General features: G+C 42.9%; 2 protein-coding genes, 1 long non-coding RNA gene and 3 other non-coding genes across 7 annotated transcripts; 1 reads left to right on the top strand and 5 right to left on the bottom strand.

Annotated features, from left to right (window-relative positions):
- Positions 1 to 141: 141 nt before the first annotated feature.
- Positions 142 to 5,734, bottom strand: sp3b (Sp3b transcription factor). 2 transcript variants are annotated; one of them, XM_028979935.1, is made up of 7 exons: positions 5,581 to 5,725; positions 5,376 to 5,406; positions 5,168 to 5,265; positions 3,015 to 4,254; positions 2,437 to 2,626; positions 1,333 to 1,529; positions 142 to 1,184 (listed from the first exon to the last, which is right to left on the bottom strand). In XM_028979935.1, the coding sequence occupies exons 3-7, from the start codon at positions 5,234 to 5,236 to the stop codon at positions 916 to 918; spliced, it is 1,965 nt and encodes a 654-aa protein (XP_028835768.1). In that variant the 5' UTR covers positions 5,237 to 5,265; positions 5,376 to 5,406; positions 5,581 to 5,725; the 3' UTR covers positions 142 to 915. The 2 variants fall into 2 exon arrangements, with proteins under 2 accessions (XP_028835768.1, XP_028835767.1); XM_028979934.1 differs by lacking the exon at positions 5,376 to 5,406 and having other exon boundaries at positions 5,581 to 5,734.
- Positions 5,034 to 8,599, top strand: LOC114790151 (uncharacterized). The gene is made up of 2 exons (XR_003749775.1): positions 5,034 to 7,673; positions 8,284 to 8,599. It is a non-coding gene; the product is annotated as an uncharacterized LOC114790151 (long non-coding RNA).
- Positions 6,809 to 11,977, bottom strand: nop58 (NOP58 ribonucleoprotein homolog (yeast)). Its single transcript, XM_028979936.1, has 15 exons — positions 11,839 to 11,977; positions 11,288 to 11,364; positions 11,049 to 11,101; positions 10,659 to 10,783; positions 10,338 to 10,474; positions 10,019 to 10,083; positions 9,484 to 9,618; positions 9,141 to 9,286; positions 8,897 to 9,023; positions 8,264 to 8,427; positions 7,918 to 8,052; positions 7,764 to 7,825; positions 7,502 to 7,647; positions 7,262 to 7,398; positions 6,809 to 7,174 (listed from the first exon to the last, which is right to left on the bottom strand). Exons 1-15 carry the CDS (start codon positions 11,881 to 11,883, stop codon positions 7,136 to 7,138), a joined length of 1,593 nt encoding a protein of 530 aa, XP_028835769.1. The 5' UTR covers positions 11,884 to 11,977; the 3' UTR covers positions 6,809 to 7,135.
- LOC114791392 (small nucleolar RNA SNORD11B) lies at positions 8,120 to 8,205 on the bottom strand. The gene has a single exon (XR_003750001.1). It is a non-coding gene; the product is annotated as a small nucleolar RNA SNORD11B (small nucleolar RNA).
- Positions 8,754 to 8,838, bottom strand: LOC114791391 (small nucleolar RNA SNORD11B). Its single transcript, XR_003750000.1, has one exon. It is a non-coding gene; the product is annotated as a small nucleolar RNA SNORD11B (small nucleolar RNA).
- Positions 10,196 to 10,284, bottom strand: LOC114791389 (small nucleolar RNA SNORD70). The gene has a single exon (XR_003749998.1). It is a non-coding gene; the product is annotated as a small nucleolar RNA SNORD70 (small nucleolar RNA).
- Positions 11,978 to 18,511: the final 6,534 nt, after the last annotated feature.

Below are 18,511 nucleotides of genomic sequence, written 5' to 3'. Positions count from 1 at the left end.
GCTTTGATACAACATAATTCCTTTAACTACATAAATGACTATAAATAGCTTTTTGCTTGGAAGAAAACATGGATATACGTGTTTCTTGTGATGTTGAATAGACATACAATGAAAAAAAATACAAATATTGTTACAGAGAAATAAAATGACAGCAAAAAAAAAGGTTTAATTACATGATTGTTTCAGTTTGTCCATTGGGACAATTCAAGTTGTTTGAATAAAGATACATGGGGGATGGGGGGTGTTCTTTACATGTCAAGATTGAGAAATCAACTGTAGAGACATGATGGACAACATAAGGGATATAAAAGAAAAGCAGGCAGAAGAGCACATAATAAGACACATTCTGATGAAGTCCCACATGGATCAACAGAGCCACTAGGTTCTGGTATTTATGCTTCTTTTGGGAACAGCAAGCAGCTTTTGCCTCGACTTAAACAACTTTCTACCAGAACCCCTTTTCTGAAGAGACAAATGCACAGATAGCTGTGTACATGTATATAAAACAGTCACTCACTCACAGTCATCAACCCAATCACCCACGGACAGCCCATATTACTGATCTGTACCATAACCTTCATCATGACCCCACAGACACACACACACATCAGGAAGAATGATACAATTAACAAAAAGCAAAAATAAAAAAAAAAAAACACATGCAACTCCAGCATTTTATACTACAGAATACGGTACAAAATAAGGCATTTCATTGAGTTTTGAGTATATATGTTTGTATGTAGGAGTAAGGAATGGAACATTAAATGTCTTTTCTTTTGCCCTGCTCATAAAAAAGACTGCTATTGAACATATGTGAATAATAATTATTTTTAAAATATATGTATATTTATATTTATAATATATAAAAATTGATAGTGAAAAGCCGGTGCACTGTGAAAGGGGGCAAAGTCCAGGTCACTCCATGACCTCACTAGCGGACACAGTGACCAACTGAAGTGGAAGTTCAGCATTTGAGAGGATGTCCTGGGCACCACCCTGCTGCAGATTGGTCAGAATGAGTGTGGTTCCGCCCCCTGTGATGATGCTGTCCCCAGGGGTGCCAGCATCTGAAGCCCCTGCTCCTGATAAGCTCTTTTTATTCTGGTGAGTTTTAATGTGTTTGGCCAGATGGTCACTCCGCATGAACCTCTTGGAACAATCTGGACACACAAACTTCTTCTCGCCTGTATGTGTAAACAAAAAGACACATTTAATGATTAAAATCCATTTACACATTACATATTGATTGGGAAAAAGTGTCAAAATTATGTTCCTATAGTTCAGATAAGGCAAGTGATGAACCAATTAAAATGTGTGTGTGTGTATGTATACCTGTGTGTGTTCTCCTGTGTCTCTGGAGTTCATCACTACGTGTGAATCTTTTCCCACAGAGCATCCAAGTGCAGACAAAAGGCCTCTCCCCGGAATGCCAGCGCAAGTGGGCTCGAAGGTGGGATGTCTTTCCATACACTTTCCCACAACCTGGAATGTGACAAACATGCTGCTTCTTCTTCCCCAAGCTCGACCCTCTTAAAAAAAACAAAAAAAAACAACACACGGCTTCATTAGATAAGGACAGTTTTTAGAAGTGCATTGCCTCAAATGCCTGCATACGCAGGCCAGTAGTGGTCTAGTGGAACTTATAATGGGAAGGTTGCCAGTTCAAATCCAGAACCGCCAAAGTGCCACTGAACAAAGCACCGTCCCCACACATTGCTCCCAGGCGCCTTTCATGTCTTCCCACTGCTCACCAAGGTGATGGGTTAAATGCAGAGGACACATTTCATTGTGTGCACTGTGCTGCAGCGTTTCATGATGATAATCAATTCAATCACATCAAAAAAGATCTTTCTTCTCTTTCTTGGTTTCATATGAACTGGATTTTCACAATTAGGGGTAAACCAACTTATCAAATGGCTGACTTTTGGAACCTATATTCAATATTTACATTTAGGCATTTAGCAGATGCCCTTAGCCAGAGCTACATTAGTAGTCACAGGGACAGTCCCCCTGGAGACACTCAGAGTTAAGAATCTTGCTCAAAAACACAATGATAGTAAGTGGGGTTTCATCCTGTGACTTTGTGGTCTTCTGGTTCATAGTCAGGCATGTTACACCACTAGACTACTACCACACACGTGTTTACATCTATTATAATGAGGTTTAGGGACTGGGTCTATTTTTCTGTGTGAGTATCTGGTCTGTAACATCAGGGATCCAGTCCAACCACCTAAAAAAACGTTCATTTTCAAATAAAAAACTGACATGATATTGTGTGCAGAAGTCAACTAGCAGTTCCAAATCTCACTAATCTGTCCCAACACATTTGCTGACCCTACTGAAAACTAGTAAATCGCCAATAAGGAGCAAACCAGGAGAAAAAGTTCAATTAAAAAATGGTAAAAAATATGCACATAAAAAGGTACATAGACTTACCTTCCTCCTGCCTCTTTGCAGTTGGGGCAGGTACATGCCACCCTGCGTAGTCTCTTCCCTTCCTGCATCACTACCTCTGGGTCCTCATCAACCAATCGCACGCGCAGGTGAGACAGGTCACTAGGATTAAGGGTGGAGTCACCACTCAAATGCCAGTCATCTGAATCTGGCTCTTCCTTAATGTGAATGTCTGAGACACAGGAAAACAGGGAGAGAAAAAAAAAAAAAAAAGCGTGTCAAGCAGGTTATCAACACTGTGAGGCTTAAGGGTAAAGCTTAAAGACAAAAGCTTCATATTTTTTTTTGCTAAAAAAAATTAAAAATAATAATAAATCATTAACGCACAGAATAGGGAATATAAATTCGCCATGTGACTAAAACTCACTTTTAGCATCATTCTATATTTATAAACTGAACTGCTTCCACAGTAGTCCTTTCTGTAATTAGATAGTGCCAATAAAGTGGCCATCAAAGACTTTACTCAGTTATCCAGGCAACACACACCTAGGTATATGTTTGGTACAAATGTCAAGGACACCAGCTGTTTGGGTGTGTATGTGTATTCTAATATATTCTACCTGTTGGGCTTTCATGGTCCTCCTGCTGAAACTGGGCAATGGAGTTGACTGTGACCGTATGCAGGTTGGGGATGTGTCCAGCAGTGGTCACAGGGGCAAGAGTGATCTGAGCGGGACCTGTGGTGGTCCCTGCACCGCCAGCTGCGGGTAGCTGGAGATTCTGAAGGTTTTGCACTCCCTGCACCTGGAAGGTCTGCCACTGAATCTGCCCCGTCGGGCTCACCGTCTGGGCCTGTATCAGGAAGGTCCCGGGATTGAGGAGCTGCACACTTTGGAGCGCCTGTCCTGCCGTGCCATCAACAGTCTGATTCGGGACCTGCTGTAGCTGAAGCAGTGGCTGTGCATTCGAGTCCTGGGCATTTGTGGTGGTGGTAATGTGGTTGTGGTGGATGTAGTTATCGGACGGGAGAGCGGAAGGATCTTGTTGACCAACAGAGACAGCAGTGGCCTGGGTAAGCACACCTGTACCGTCTATTGTCTCAGGCAAAGAGGTTGTGGTAGAAGTGGCGGTTGAAGTGTTTGGCACAAACACGTCCCCGGAAGAGGTATTGACGTCCGTGAGCGTTCCGTCACCAGATTTATCTCCTCCATCAATGATGCTGCTATCCACAGTTGGTGCAGCCATGATGAGCTGACCATCAGCCGTTACCCCTGTTGCGATCGTCTGTGCCCCGGACAGCCCCAGCGATTCCAGGTCGACGCTGTTGATGGGCACAAAGGTGATGTTGCCCGGCAAACCCACTGGCACATTGGTGAGCACCTGGCCCTGCCCACCAAAGGTTGAACCAGCCAATGATACGCCCTGGATCTGCTGTGTTAGCAGTCCCTGCCCTGCTGATGCAAGGATATCATTGGCAGATGCTGTGCCAGGAGCCGCTGCAATGCCCTGAGTGCCGTCGGCCAGGATGTGGATTTGCCCGCTCCCGTCAGCTTCCAGCGGCTGTGCACCCTCATCCACAGCAGGCGCGGCGGCGTAGCTCAACTGCCCATCTGCACTCTGCAGCTGGGGTATGACCTGGTACTGCACCCCATTGGCATTCGTGCAATCACTGCCAGCTGCAACAAAGATGGGCTGACTCTGTATGCCCTGCAGCGGGAGGACATACTGTCCGTTAGATGCCACAATGCCTGTGCTTGGAATGTGCACCACGCTTGGCTCCTCTTTCACCGTGGCAACTGGAGTCAGCACCTCCCATCGGTCGGAAGAGCCACTTAACTGTATGGATGTGAGGTCTGTTGTCTGCAAGAGAGAAATTTAATTAAAACAGATTTTAAAATAAAGTGATATTTTAAATGAATCTCAATTCATTAGAATATTTTCAGGTGAAAAAGAAAAAAAATCCATCTATTATAGAAAATGCAATACTGTGCCCACCTAGCAGACTGTCTGAGCACTCTCAGATTAGTTTCTCCATATATGAATTTGTATTAAATTAGATTTTTAAATGATATAGTTTAAATTTAATTGCAGTGTTAAGCATGTTGCTATTTGCGTAGAAGGCAAACACAGCAATCTTTCAAAGCAATTCAGGAAAAGGCTGCCTATAATAAATTGTATATATTTTTCCCGTCTGTTATTTTTAATTAACATATTTTATATTAAAAACGACGTAATGCAAAAAAGGAATAGCCCGAAATCCCCCCACACAGGAAACCACGCGGCCGCATCAAGACAAGCTAAATGCTGTGAAGCCTTGTCTTTCGTGGACTGTATCCGGTACAGCAAGTAACCACATTTAGCACGTAATCGATAATCGATCGCATCGCGATCCTGACGCGACGGATCAACAAAAGCACACGATCGGGCCAGACGCGCATTCGAACGTCGACGGCCAGACAGCGCAGTCGGCGCTTTATTTTGAGCTCCGAGGCCTTGCCCATAGGGGAGGTGACTCTCGGTCAGGGTGGTCCTCCCCTAACCCAGGGGTGATCGGATCTAAGCGCAGGTGCCGTGGGCAGAAGCCGCGGTGGCAGCTGCGTCCTACCCACTATGGGCGGGTTTAAAACCGAAGAAAGTGGGTGGCCGTTAGTCCGGAGGTTCACGGGAAGCGTTCGGCGTCGTCGTCCCCCCACGCATCCTAATTTAAAAACGTGTGAACTGCACCAAAACACCACGCAAAGAACAAAGCCTGAGAGACGGAGTGTGAAATAACCTGCTCGGATCCGCCGCTGGCGTGCTGCAGAAAGTCGCTCTGACTGCTGTCCACGTCCAAGGCAGCCATTTCCTCCTGCTTCACTGGCTGTTCGGGAGCTAAAGGCAAACAGCGAGAGGGAAAACTAAGCAAAACAAGCCATTCCACCGCTTCTTACGGCCAGCAAGATGGCGAACACAATGGGGGAAAAAAGTACAACTTAACCTACTTAAGTTGTTGGTTTTACCGCGCAGATTAGGCTGTGGAGGAATCCCAAGGCGACCGAAATGTTTACTTTTGTTAAAGTGTTGTTAGCCAGCTAGCTAACTGCTAGCCGAGCTGCTGAGAACGATTAAAGACTTAGCTTTGCTTGCTAACAGCAGAGCAAACTCACCGGTGGTGGTACGCTTCGATCGTGTTTAAATGTTACGTACCGGTCATAGCCGTGAAAGGTAAAAATTGGTAGGTTACGCGGTCATTTAAACTCCAGACATGATTGCTTTAATCAAAGGCGGGCTCCGATGGGGTATTCGGGTTGATTTTTTTTTCCTATTTTGATTGACGGTGCGGGAAACACAAAAGGTGGGGCTTCCAAGCCTGACCGTCACGCAAAGGAAGTCCCGCCTCCCCCGCCGCGAGCGATTGGGCGAGCCGAGGAGACCTCCTCGCTCTGATTAGTCGGAGCGCTTGTCCGTCGGCCAGGACGCGCTACGGCCTCCTGTTTGTTGTGCGGCCGAGGAGGCAGGAAAGATGTGGGGAAACTACAGCGGAATTGCTCTCGTATGCCAGGAAGTTTAGATCCTGGTGGTGCCAACACGGCCATTACGCGCGCAGTCGCGAAAAACCGTATCCTTCCGAGTCTCCCGGCGTTTCTGACACTCAGAAAGGAGTTAAATGTGAAATAAAAGAATGCAACACGAAGTGGTCGATTAGAAATTTGATTGTATTTGGGAAAAGTGACGATTGTAGTTGATTGTGGTTATTCTGGAATGCAGAAGCAGCTACAACCTTGTGAATTCCGGCACTTTAGTAAACTTGTACATCTCAAACACGTTATCTTTTTGATGTGACGTTGATGTATATGAACTGGTACTCTAAATTTCTGTATAATTGTGTATACTAAGGTTGCAGCTTTAATAAGTGAGATAAAAGGTCGTGGAATTATTTGAAGATCTCATATTTTCAGACATACAAAATCAATTTCTTCGGTCTCAAGATCATGTGATTGTCCTATAAAATATGGCACCTCCATTAAAAAAAAAAAAACCCATACTAAATATGTACTTTGGTGATTATGCTAAAGAAGCCAGCATTGGTAAGTGCTGAAATCTTTATATAGGTTTAGGTTATGAAACAGTTAAAGAAATATATATGCTTATATTACCTAAGAGTACAGAGCAACACTGCTAGGATGTGAAAGACCAGGTGCTGTCTGCTTCTGGCCACACACTTCTTCCAAGTGATGTTTCACAGATAGTTAGGCCTGCAGGTTATTAAACCAAATACAGTGGCCGTGCTGGAGCAGCGTTAAATCTCGGCGTTATCTTAAACATAACTCTGGCAGCATAGCAGCAGATTTACTTCAGTTTCTCCAAAATCTGAATCCTAATATGCCCGGAAACAGCAGGTGTTTAAATGGGGGAAAGAAAAAAAAAGGTCACATGAAGAAATAAAAATTTATTCATGAGTACAACTCTACATTGCCATTAGATACTTAGATGCAATTTAAAAAAAAAAAAAAAAAAAAAAAAGCACAGGGTCAAACTAAATAAGCAGAATATTATAAAGCACAGATAATACACAATACTACATAAAAAATTGCAAATGAATCATTTTCATTCACTAAGTCTCTTAAGAAAACAAGATAGGTTCCATTATTCTGTCAGTAACTTAACATACTGACTAATCTTTATAAATCATTGACACTTCACATTAACATTAAAAAAAAAAAATATTCATATATTCACTACTATTTCACTCCCCCTCATCTTAGGCCTTCTTTTTCTTCTTCTTTTTCTTTTCTGTTGTCTGTGAAATTAGCACATTACAAGACATTATATACAAATACGGTTTTTGCAAAACTTGCAAAATAATAATACAGAAATGTTTGCTTACTTCTACAGGCGAACTGACTTGTTCCTCTACCGCCTCTTCTTTGGGTTCATCAGCTGTCGTCTCTTCAAGTTTAAGTTTCTTTTTTTTCTTTTTCGGCATCTCTGTGACCACCTCTGTTGATGTTTCTGGTTCTGCTTCTAGAATTTAAATTTGCGTGTATAAAAATCCATTATTTTTTAATAAACCACATTCCAAAACTACATGATACACAACAAAATCAAAGGAAATGCAGTGACTCACCCTCTACAGTTTTTTCTTTCTTTATTTTCTTGGGTTTTGTCACTGTAATTTGTTCTGCTTCCTCAGCCTCCACCTCCTCAATCTTCCTCTTCTTGGACGTTGATGGGAGTGTTGAGTCACCAGATGGGTCATACACCTTCACATCACTGAAGAAATGTTTCAGGGAGTTAATGTAAGAGAAAATCATATGGTCGCATAGAACATTTGCTATACATTTAAACCACATCCGTACATGGTATAAACAGATTGAAGGATCACTCACCTCTTGTGCTGATATTTATCTGCACGAGCCAAAGCTTTGCCTGAACCACTGATCCGTCTGATCTAAATGTGTATTTAAAAAAAAAAAAAAAAGCAAGAGTTAGGCAAGTAAATGTGAGAGCATGTAATAGCGACTTGCTGGATACTGCACATACCCCTTTCTCCTCCAGCTGGCGAAGCCGAGCCTCCAATTTGGCACGGTTCTCCACACCCATCTCTGCATTGGTGTCCTCTCCCAAAGCATCATAGCGAATGGCCAATGATGTTTTAGCTGCCAGCATCCTGGAGATCTATGGAGAAGTGTCAATGTTAGGAAACATACATCAAGCTGCCTTACTAAATATCTAGGATGAAAGAATGATGCTCAGATGAGGTAGTGACTTAAGAAACCCACACAGCAGTTTTCAGGAATCTGACATTTTGTCATCATCATCATAGCACAGCATACTCTACATGAAATTAGAACAATAAAACCAGCTGCTCTCTGTACAAATTACTCACTTTTCCTTTATTTTTGGCAGTGGTCTGGCCCACCAAGGAGGCATGATAAATTAGACCATATTTGGGGGTATCCCGCCGGGTCTTCAAGGCCCTGAATAATGCCTTCTCAGCACCCAGAATCTGCACAGTGGAGGCTGGATGTTTGGCCAGGTTAAGCAAGGAGCCTGTTTGGTGGAAAGTTTATAGTCATTGACAATATGATCAACAAGAAGCTTATTGAACCAGTATATCTTCAACTTGCAGCCTTTAAGGTATGACTGATTCAAATGCTTCAACCTGATCATGCTTTCATGTTACCATCAATAAAGTGATCAATTCTGATCAATCTTTTATTCACTCTGTTGTAGTTTCTATAACAAATTTATTTGTGGCTATTAAAGAATGAACCTGGGGTAACTCAAAACAATGCCTGGATTTGGAACAGTTCCCTAAGGCCTGGAATAGAAGAAATCTGGCATACTATAATTTTAACTGTAATACAACTTAAATTCTCAAGCTCAGATGAGGTAGTGACTTAAAAACCCACATTAAGGTTTCAGGGCTTTGACATTATGTCATCATCATCACTGCTTGATTAATCCTAGCCCATTTATCATGCTAACAGATTGCACTTACAATAGGTTGAGAGCTTACCTGCATGAGAGATGAGACGGGCTCCTACAAGCTCACCCACCATGACTGTGAGGTTGGGAGCAATGGCCATCATACGGTTCTTCAGGTAATCATAGAGCTGTGCACGATAATCTGTGATCTCAATAACCTAAAGCACAGGTACCCACAATTACGGCAGCAATCTTCACTAATAAAACCCAGACATGCCACAAGAATCGAATCCAGTACGTTTACTGAATTAAACATCTTCTACACAAACACACACCTGGTCACACAGATGCATGATGTTTCCAATGTCTTCCTCAGACACCTCTGTTCCCATTGAGATCTCCGCAGCAAGTTTTACCTCTGCCTCAATTTCCTCAGGCAAAATGTCAGAAAGGTCAGTCGTTGCTACGTTGGTCCGGTCACCTGGAAACAATGATTGATTACTTTTGGGGAAACATTCAAAATATATGCACTGGCAAATAACATCTATTATACTCTACGCACAAAACGTTCACCTCAGGATATACATTTATATGTGAAATGTTAAAAATCTGGTTAATAAAACAGAACAATTACAAAAGATGCTACTTCAAAATTTCACAAGCTTGTTTAGACTGTACCTATTTTGCGGACACTCTTGCAATATGCCAAGTTGTCTGTGATGATCTTGCCAAGCTCTGGGAAATGCCAGCCATACCACTCTCTGCAGCGCATGATGTAGTTATTTAGCTCTTTATCAAGGTCATCCAGGAGAGCTGGGAAAGCATTTATAGAACATAATTTAAACATTTGTGTAAGCTATTTGCTAATAAAATAAAATAATAAAAAAAAAAAAACATAACTGTGTATAAATTAGTGAAATAGTGAAAGAATAGTTGTCATGTGACACCACAGCACCACAATGGTCTCTGCATTTAACCAATCCCCCGATGAAGCAGTGGGCAGAAATTAAAGGCACCTGGGAGCAGCGTGTGGGGATGGTACACTGTGGCACTATGGCAGGTCAGGATTCCAACCGGCAACCTTCCGATTACAAGTGTTTCCTTTCAGGCCAACCACCACAAATTAGTTTATGTAGTTAGAGAATGTAAAACTGAGGGGGAAAACAGTGATAAAACAGTCCTGACATTACGTCAAAGTTACATATTTACTTACAGATTGCCTGCACAATCATGGTGTCCACTTTATCCGGACTGAACTTCAGCTTGTAACGAGACAGACTACAAGGATCACAAGGAAGAGATGAAAAATTATGATTGAATGACTAAAACATGTTAATGACAGACCTCATTTAAAAACAATAAACACTGATATCAAATGTATACTCAAAATGCTGCTGCTGTCTCAGTGGTAGTGACGAATGCTGATGAGAAATCTACATTGAATTCAGTCAGCAAAGTGTAATCATAGACAGCAGCCATACACATGAGTCAAATCGTGTACTCATCTCTCATTTCTCTTAACAGTTTCCTACCTGTGTGCAAGACCAAGGGACATAGCGCTGATCTCTCTGGGAGGCAGGCCTGTGATAAGACCCTCCATCTGGTTTCTGATGCCTCTCATGAGCTCAGCCACAGCAGGGCTGTGCACACAGCTCAGATTGAGCTTATCCTTTGAGAGAACAAACAAAAATTTTCAGTCTCCCAAATGCTTAAATCAATGGTTTAATATTGCAAAGCACACTGCACCACTTGGCAGTATGCTTATTGTGTCAAAGTTTATTATTATGCACAATGTGGAAAAGGGGGCATTAGTGGCACCAGGCAAGATGCAGGGGGAACATCATCTTACTCACCTTAATAACTCCTCCCAGTTTTGCATCTGTGATGGCCAGCTGCTCATGAGCCTCCTTCGCTACAACTTTCTTAAGAATCTTCTTGAGGCTCTTACCGAGCTTCCCTTCTACCAGTGCAGTTGCCGCTAAGGAAGGGAGAGAGATCCTCGATTCAGACAAACACCTAACACCACCGTCTTACAGATTCTGCCAAATTTAATCTCTTTTGCCCCACTTGAGTGTCTCAGTGGTAGTGACGAGTTTAACTGCAGAATAGCATCAAACTGTAATCAGACACAGAGATACATCACAGGCAACACAGGGGGTGAGTTGGTTCCACAAGGGCAGTGGAAACATGAATCCTGAAAGCTATTTACAGAAACAAAAGCAGAAAATAAAAAGCTACGTTACCTGCCAAAGCTTCTGTTGTATCCTGGAACTTCTCAAAGTGTTTCAGCTTTACCCTGGTGATTAAAACCAGACAAAATATCAATAAGAGACAAACACTATGAATAAAATGATTATTTTAAAATGTTGCTCAGTGAAAGCTCTAACAAAATACTATATAGTGCGCCAAATTACAATATTGTATGAGTACTCAGAAAAAAAAAAAAAAAAAAAAAAGTCTATGAAACGGCACAACCACTTACACTTTATTTGCCTTTTCAGGAGTCTCGAACTCTTTCCACAGGCTGTCAACCTGCTGGAGCTTCTGCTCGTCGAGCACCTAGAAAACAGCATTTCAGTGGTCAGCTAACACAAACCAGAACCACGAGACCGCATGTCTCCGGTGGCCGGTAGATTCTGCACATGCGGAGCGACGGTCAAAGACAGAATAAATAACGAGGCAGTAAGAAGTTTCCTGCGCGCAAAATACAATGGCATAACTCGAGAGAAACCGCACAGGCCTTGATGGTTCATGGCGCTTCGGTTAAAAGTTTACATGGTTGCAACGTGGAAAGCGGCCTAGCGGCAGCACTGGCTTCTCGGCGTGGAACAACTACAAGAAAGAGCAAACCTATGTACCCCGAACACAGATTCGTCGGCGTGACGTAAATATACATAAATACACGTTTCTTTCAAACAACCATTAAAAAACACACTAGCCGGTTAGCAAAGGAGGTAGAAGGTAGGGAGCTTTTAGTTAATATTATTCTGCCAACTATTTTCAACTAAGCTGTGCGCCAAAACGCATACTTACTTTAAATATAGCATAGCCAGCAGCGGTCTCAAATAAGACGAGCATCTTAAATGAGTCTTTTCTGCTTTTTAAGTACTTTCTGCTCTCCACACGAGAGCCTGAAGCACAGCAAAAGCCTCCACGCGGTATCAAATGCAAACTGCGCCTGCGCGTGACCCACGAGGCGCAAGTTTGATCTGAAACATCGCGAGAGTGATAAGCAGCGCACGATAGTTGAGGGTGGTCACGTCAGCGGACCCTGTGGAGAGGGGACAGCGTTGCCAGACGCGCCATAATTATCGTATTTGTACCATAATTTTATCCTCTGTACGATGTGCGATCAATAGATAAAAAAAAAAATTACCCCTTCATTTAACCCTTGGGTTTTCTTCCCGTTTACTACGCACCTTTTGTTCTCCCGGTGACATTTTACCTGGTGTGTTTGACTGCTTGAAAAGCACAAGAGATTAAATGAAAACCTTTTTTTTTATTTCTGTCTTGTAGTGAGCTTGTTTGCAGTATTATAATATATATAGAGAGAGACTTAAAAAACGTGGGATAATAGACCATTTAACTAAAAAAAAATAAAAAATAGTTAGCAGTGGGCAGCCATGACAGGCGCCTGGGGAGCAGTGTGCAGGGTCGGTACTTTGCTCAGTGGCACCTTAGGGGCACCTTGGTGGATCGGGATTCGAACCGGCAACCTTCTGATTACGGGGCCGCTTCCTTAAGCTCTAGGCCACCACTGCCCCTTTAACAGAGCAAAACTAAACCATGAACTCCCAAAATACAGACAACACATCGATTGTCAGTGGATCATCATTGGGAGACACTGCTCAGCTAACCTAGAGTTTCTCATGGTTAAGTGTAGACCATTTTATCTGCCGCAGGAGTTTACATCTACCATTATAACTGCTGCTTACATTCCTCCTGATGCTAATGCCAAGCTTGCTATGAACGAACTTCATGCGGCCATCAGTAAACAACAGACTGATCACCCAGAGGCTGCATACATTGTGGCGGGGGATTTTAATCACTCCAATTTGAAGACAGTAAATTTCACAAAAACATTCTCTGTCACACCAGAGGAAACAAAACCCTGGATCAATTTACACAAACATGGCTGATGCCTATGCTGTGACCCCTCTCCTTCACTTTGGACAATCAGATCACCTTTCTTTGTTTCTCACCCCCAAGTACTCCCGCCTCATCAACCTTGTGAAGCCATCAGTGAGGACCATCAAAGTGTGGCCAGCGGGGGCTGACATTACACTCCAGGACAGGTTCCAACACACAGACTGGAGTATATTTGCTTCACAGGCCACCTGTGGCTCTCACATGGACATGGACATCTACACCTCCTCTGTTCTGGATTACATTAACACCACCACTGACACTGTTACTACTCAGAAACAGGTCACCACATACCCAAATCAGAAGCCTCAGATGAACATTTACATTACATTTACAGCATTTATCAGACGCCCTTATCCAGAGCGACTTACAATCAGTATTTACAGGGACAGCCCCCCTGGAGCAACTCAGGGTTAAGTGTCTTGCTCAGGGGCGCAATGGTAGTAAGTGGGATTCGAAACCGGGTCTTCTGGTTCATAGGCGAGTGTGTTACTCACTAGGCTACTACCACCCTACCACTCACTAGGCTACTACCACCCCTACTACCATGAACAAGGAGGTGTGTCTCTTGCTGAAGGCACGCAACAATGCCTTCAGATCGGGTGATGCACAGGCCTACAGCATTTCCATGGCAAATCTGAAGAGGGGCATCAAATAGGCCAAGCACTGCTACAAACTAAAACCAGTGGAGTACTTCTCCAATGCTGATCCTCGACGGCATCCCGGGGCGCGTACTTAGAGCATGTGCAGAGCCGCTCGCTGGCGTACAGACATTTTTAACATCTCTATTGTTGCAGTGCCGAAACACTCTAGCCCAACATGACTGAATGACTACCGCCCTGTAGCACTCACACCCATAATCATGAAGTGCTTCGAGCGGTTAGTCCTGGCACATCTGAGGGACTTTCTCCCACCAACTCTGGACCCACACCAGTTTGCTTACCATAGCAATAGGATCACAGAGGATGCAGTCTCCATAGCGCTGCACTCTGTACTCACACACCTGGACAAGCAAAATACATATGCACGGATGCTGTTTGTTGATTTCAGCTCAGAATTTAACACTGTCATCCCCTCTAAGTTCATCACTAAACTTAGAGCCCTGTACATTAATACCTCACTTTGCACCTGGAGTATGGATTTTCTGACCAACAGACCAGAGCATGTAAGGTCAGGCCACATCTGCTCCACTACCGTCATGCTCAGCACTGGTATACCACAGGGCTGTGTGCTGAGCCCCTTCCTCTACTCCCTCTTCACCCACGACTGCCGACCTGTGTATGGATCAAACTCTGTTATCAAGTTTGCAGATGACACCACATTGATAGGTCTCATTGACAACAACGATGAGACTGCCTGCAGAAAGGAGGTCCAACATCTGGCCACTTGGTGCACAGACAATAATCTGCTCCTAAACACCACCAAGACCAAGGAGCTCATTGTGGACTTCAGGAGGGAGAGAAGAGGCTCGCATGATCCCATCCACATCAATGGGATGGCTGTGGAGCCTGTTTTAGCCTTCAAGTTCCTGGGGACCCACATCTCAGAGGACCTGTCCTGGATCATTAACACCTCACCAGCGCCTCTTCTTCTTGAGAACATTAAAGAAGAACCAGCTATCCACTACCATCCTGGTGAACTTCTACCGCTCTACAATAGAGAGCATCCTAACCAGCTGTCTCACAGTGTGGTATGGTAGCTGCACTGTTGCTGAGCGTAAGGCGATGCAGCGGGTGGTGAAAACCGCCCAGCGCATCACAGGGTCTCCACTTCCATCCATTGCGGAAATCCAGAGGAAGCACTGTCTGTGTCGCGCTCGCAGTATTCTTAAGGACTCCTCCCACCCAGCCCATGGACTGTTTTCTCTCCTGCCTTCGGGCAGACGCTTTAGGCTACCACGGACAAGAATCAGCAGACTTAGGAACAGCTTTTTTCCCAGAGGTGTCTCCTTGCTGAACTCCTGTGCCCCCCATACACTCCTGATAATCACTGCACTACCTAAGCTTGCACATTTTTGCACATAATCATTGCACTGACTATACACTTTTTTTTATAAATATGTTCATATTTATCTATCTCCTGCACATATCACCTTATGTATATACATAACTTCATTCTCAAAACTTTTGGCCTCAACTGTATTGCACACTCTTGAAGAATTGAATTTATTACATATTAATTTTGTATTATGTGTGTTTCTCTTATTGTACTATAATTTTACTTTCAATTTTATTCACAATGGCATTATGCATTGAAGGGTGGTGGGCAGAACTACAATCTTGTTGTGCTGTTGAATTAAGTATGATTTTTCAATGACAATAAAGTCTTTAAACTTAAACTTAAGTATGATTGTGCAATGACAATAAAGTCTTTCATCTTAATCTTCAAATATATTCCCAGACTTTAGGGAAGTGAATGAAAATATACATCTGTTTATATAAAGACTAAATAAAAAAATGAAACCCTCTCCCACAGGGTTTCAGAACAATAGTCCTGTGTATATACAACAGAGGTACCCTAGTGTTTCGGGATCCGAACTGGAAACTTATGATTACGGGTCTGTTTCCTCACCCGCTGACAATTCGAACGGTCAGTTCCACCTTAAATACTGCGCCCGTAAGACGGCCTAGTTCAGAGTGGCTTACAGCCAGGAAATCTGTTTCTGAATTAAAGAACGTTTTAAATCTCTATATGGTAATGATCTCTGTACCCACTCAAAACCTGGGAACTTTGCTCATGTGCACATATATTTATGATGAATATGAGCATTTCAATGTAAAATAAACTGTATTGCAGCCTGTAGTGTTTAAGGTGGAAAAGATTATTTGAATAAGGAGCTGTGAATAAGGAGCTAACTTCAACGTCGGTGTACTCTAAACTCTATCACACCCATATATACGGGACATGAGTGTGAGGTCCTCTGTGTGCCTGTTAACTTCTGCTGCTGGGCTGAAGTCTCACAGTAGAGGGAGACAGGCTGCTTCCAAATAAAGCTCATTTCATTCATAATATTGTCAATCCACATTCCTGGGATGTGTGAAATTGCAGAAAAATATACAAATTGAATCCGAGCGTCTATTCATTTACATTGTGGTGATCCACGGGTTGTTGATACTGGACTGCAAAATTAACATCGATGGACGATGGACAAGAGGAACTAGGACCGCTCCTGTGTGTATGTTTGAGTGAATGGAGGGTAAGCATTGTGTATTTTCTGTCCTGTGTATACACACACACACACACACATATACATACAAACATTCTGCATTTTCTTTTTTCAAAAATGCAGAAAATCTGTAATGCTATAATAAAGGACAGGATTGGTTAGTTTGATGACTCTTGCATTTTATAATAACATTTAGGTGAATCAGAATAAGATTTGGCCCAAAACTATGGCATCTAGTGTATGTAAATGAGGATTTAATAAAAATGTGTGTTGACGTGTGTGTGTATGTGTGTGTGTGTAGATGGTTTGGGAGAATGGCTGTACAGTTATTGCAATGATGATGGCACGTGTAGAGGATGGAGAGAAGCAGTGTGATCACTACTGGCCTGATGAAGGCTCTTCTCTCTACCACATCTATGAGGTATGCCTGTGAGCACAATCATAGAATGGGAACTGGAGGTTTGAGCAACTGATAATTGACAATGTGACATGCATCTGGCAAATCAATTGTGTAGGAAGCATATGACATAGCTCGTCCTGCTTTATAATGCTTACACGTGCATCTGCATTGCTACTACTATGCCATGCTTTTTATTTTTTACTTGTATGCCTGGTTTATATGTAAATCTGGTGTCTGAGCGTATCTGGTGTAATGACTTCCTTGTGCGGAGTTCCTATCTAAAGAACGTTCAGACCCAGGAAACTCGAACTCTTACTCAGTAAACTACCACTTCCTCAGCTGACCTGCCCAGGGAATTCCTAACTCGACCCGCCCCCTGCTGGACTTCCGCAGGTACTGCGCCCCCTGCCCACAAACACTCACTGTAGGTACACGGCCTGGCCACTTTAAAAGAAACACCTAAGGTATTATGTATTTGAATGTCTTAGTGACAAAAAATAAACGGGTTACATTTTGGACAATTCTGTTTTTCTTCAAAAGTGATTTGAAATAACCTATCTGTTATATATTATACATTATATATTTGTAGTTGTATGTTGGGTGTACAATTGAAAAGGCCAGCCAGTTTATACATTTCTTTTTATTTTTGTCCTCACATAGATTTCTGTCTTTGTCTGTGGCATCGACTGTTGTCTGTTGCCATAATTGCCTTTTCTTCTTCATCGCTCCGCGACTCTCCCTCTCTGTCCCTGTCACCTGCCCTCTCCCTGGTATGATGGTGGTCAGTGAGGTCCATGGTATTGCTTGACTATCTGTGGCATTTTTGGTTTCAGTTTGGCATTTTTGCTTTGCTGACAACACCCCATTACCCACTACATTTTATCTTCACTTCCATCCCCCTTTTCCTCTTTTTCTTCTTGGAATAATCAAACAGTAAGTCAATCTGTTTACAAGCTGTCATAACAAATTGCATTTCTGCATTTAGTCACGCTCATGTCCCAGTGAGGGTTATCTAATCCAACAAGATGGATTAGATAAACAATCAATTAAGTATTTATAGCATCACTAACATCTGGGTAACCATGAGGCTCATTTATATCTTTTTTTGCATCTAATTATAAAAATGGAATGGACAACAGGTGGAAACTATAGGCGATTAGCAAGACATCCCCAATAAAGGCGTGGTCCTGTAGGAGGTGACCACAGACCACTTCTCATTTCCTATGCTCTCTGGCTGATGTTTTGGTCACTTTTGAATGCTGGTGATGCTTTCACTCTAGTGGAAAGTCTACAACCCAGATCAAGTAGCTCAGGTAGTGCAGCTCATCCAGGATGGTACATCAATGCACAAACCTCCATGTGATTGCCAGAGGTAGCCTGACTGCCATTAGGCACCGAGATGAGATCCTCAGACCCCTTGTGAGACCATATGCTAATGTGGTTGGCCCTGGGTTCCTCCTAATGACAATGACATTAATGACATGTGGCTGGAGTGTCTCAGCAGTTCCTGCAAGATGAAGGCATTGATTCTATGGACTAGCCCGCCCATTCCCCAGACCTGAATCCAACTGAGGACATCAATTGACATCATGTCTCGCTCCATCCACCAATGTCCTGTTGCACCACAGACTGTCCAGGAGTTGGCGGATGCTTTAGTCCAGGTCTGGGAGAAAATCCCTCAGGAGACCATCCACCACCTTATCAGGAGCATGTAGGGAGGTCATACAGGCACGTGGAGGCCACACACACTACTGAGCCTCATTTTGACTTATTCTAAGGACACTGCATCAAAGTCGGATCAGCTGTAGTGTGTCTTTCCACTTTTTGAGTTAAACTCCAAATTCAGACCTTCATGGGTTGATAAATTTGATAACCATCTATACAGCTTGTGAGATTTTGTCAACAAAGAACAAAGTATTTAATAAGATATCAGTCATTCAGATCTAGGATGTCTTGTATATAATGTATATACTGATGATCCTAACAATAGTTTT

This window comes from Denticeps clupeoides, chromosome 5 (genome assembly GCF_900700375.1).
Source record: "Denticeps clupeoides chromosome 5, fDenClu1.1, whole genome shotgun sequence".
NCBI lineage: Eukaryota > Metazoa > Chordata > Actinopteri > Clupeiformes > Denticipitidae > Denticeps > Denticeps clupeoides.
The sequence above is the reverse complement of the archived record's forward strand: the minus strand, read 5'-3'. Positions and strand labels throughout refer to the sequence as shown.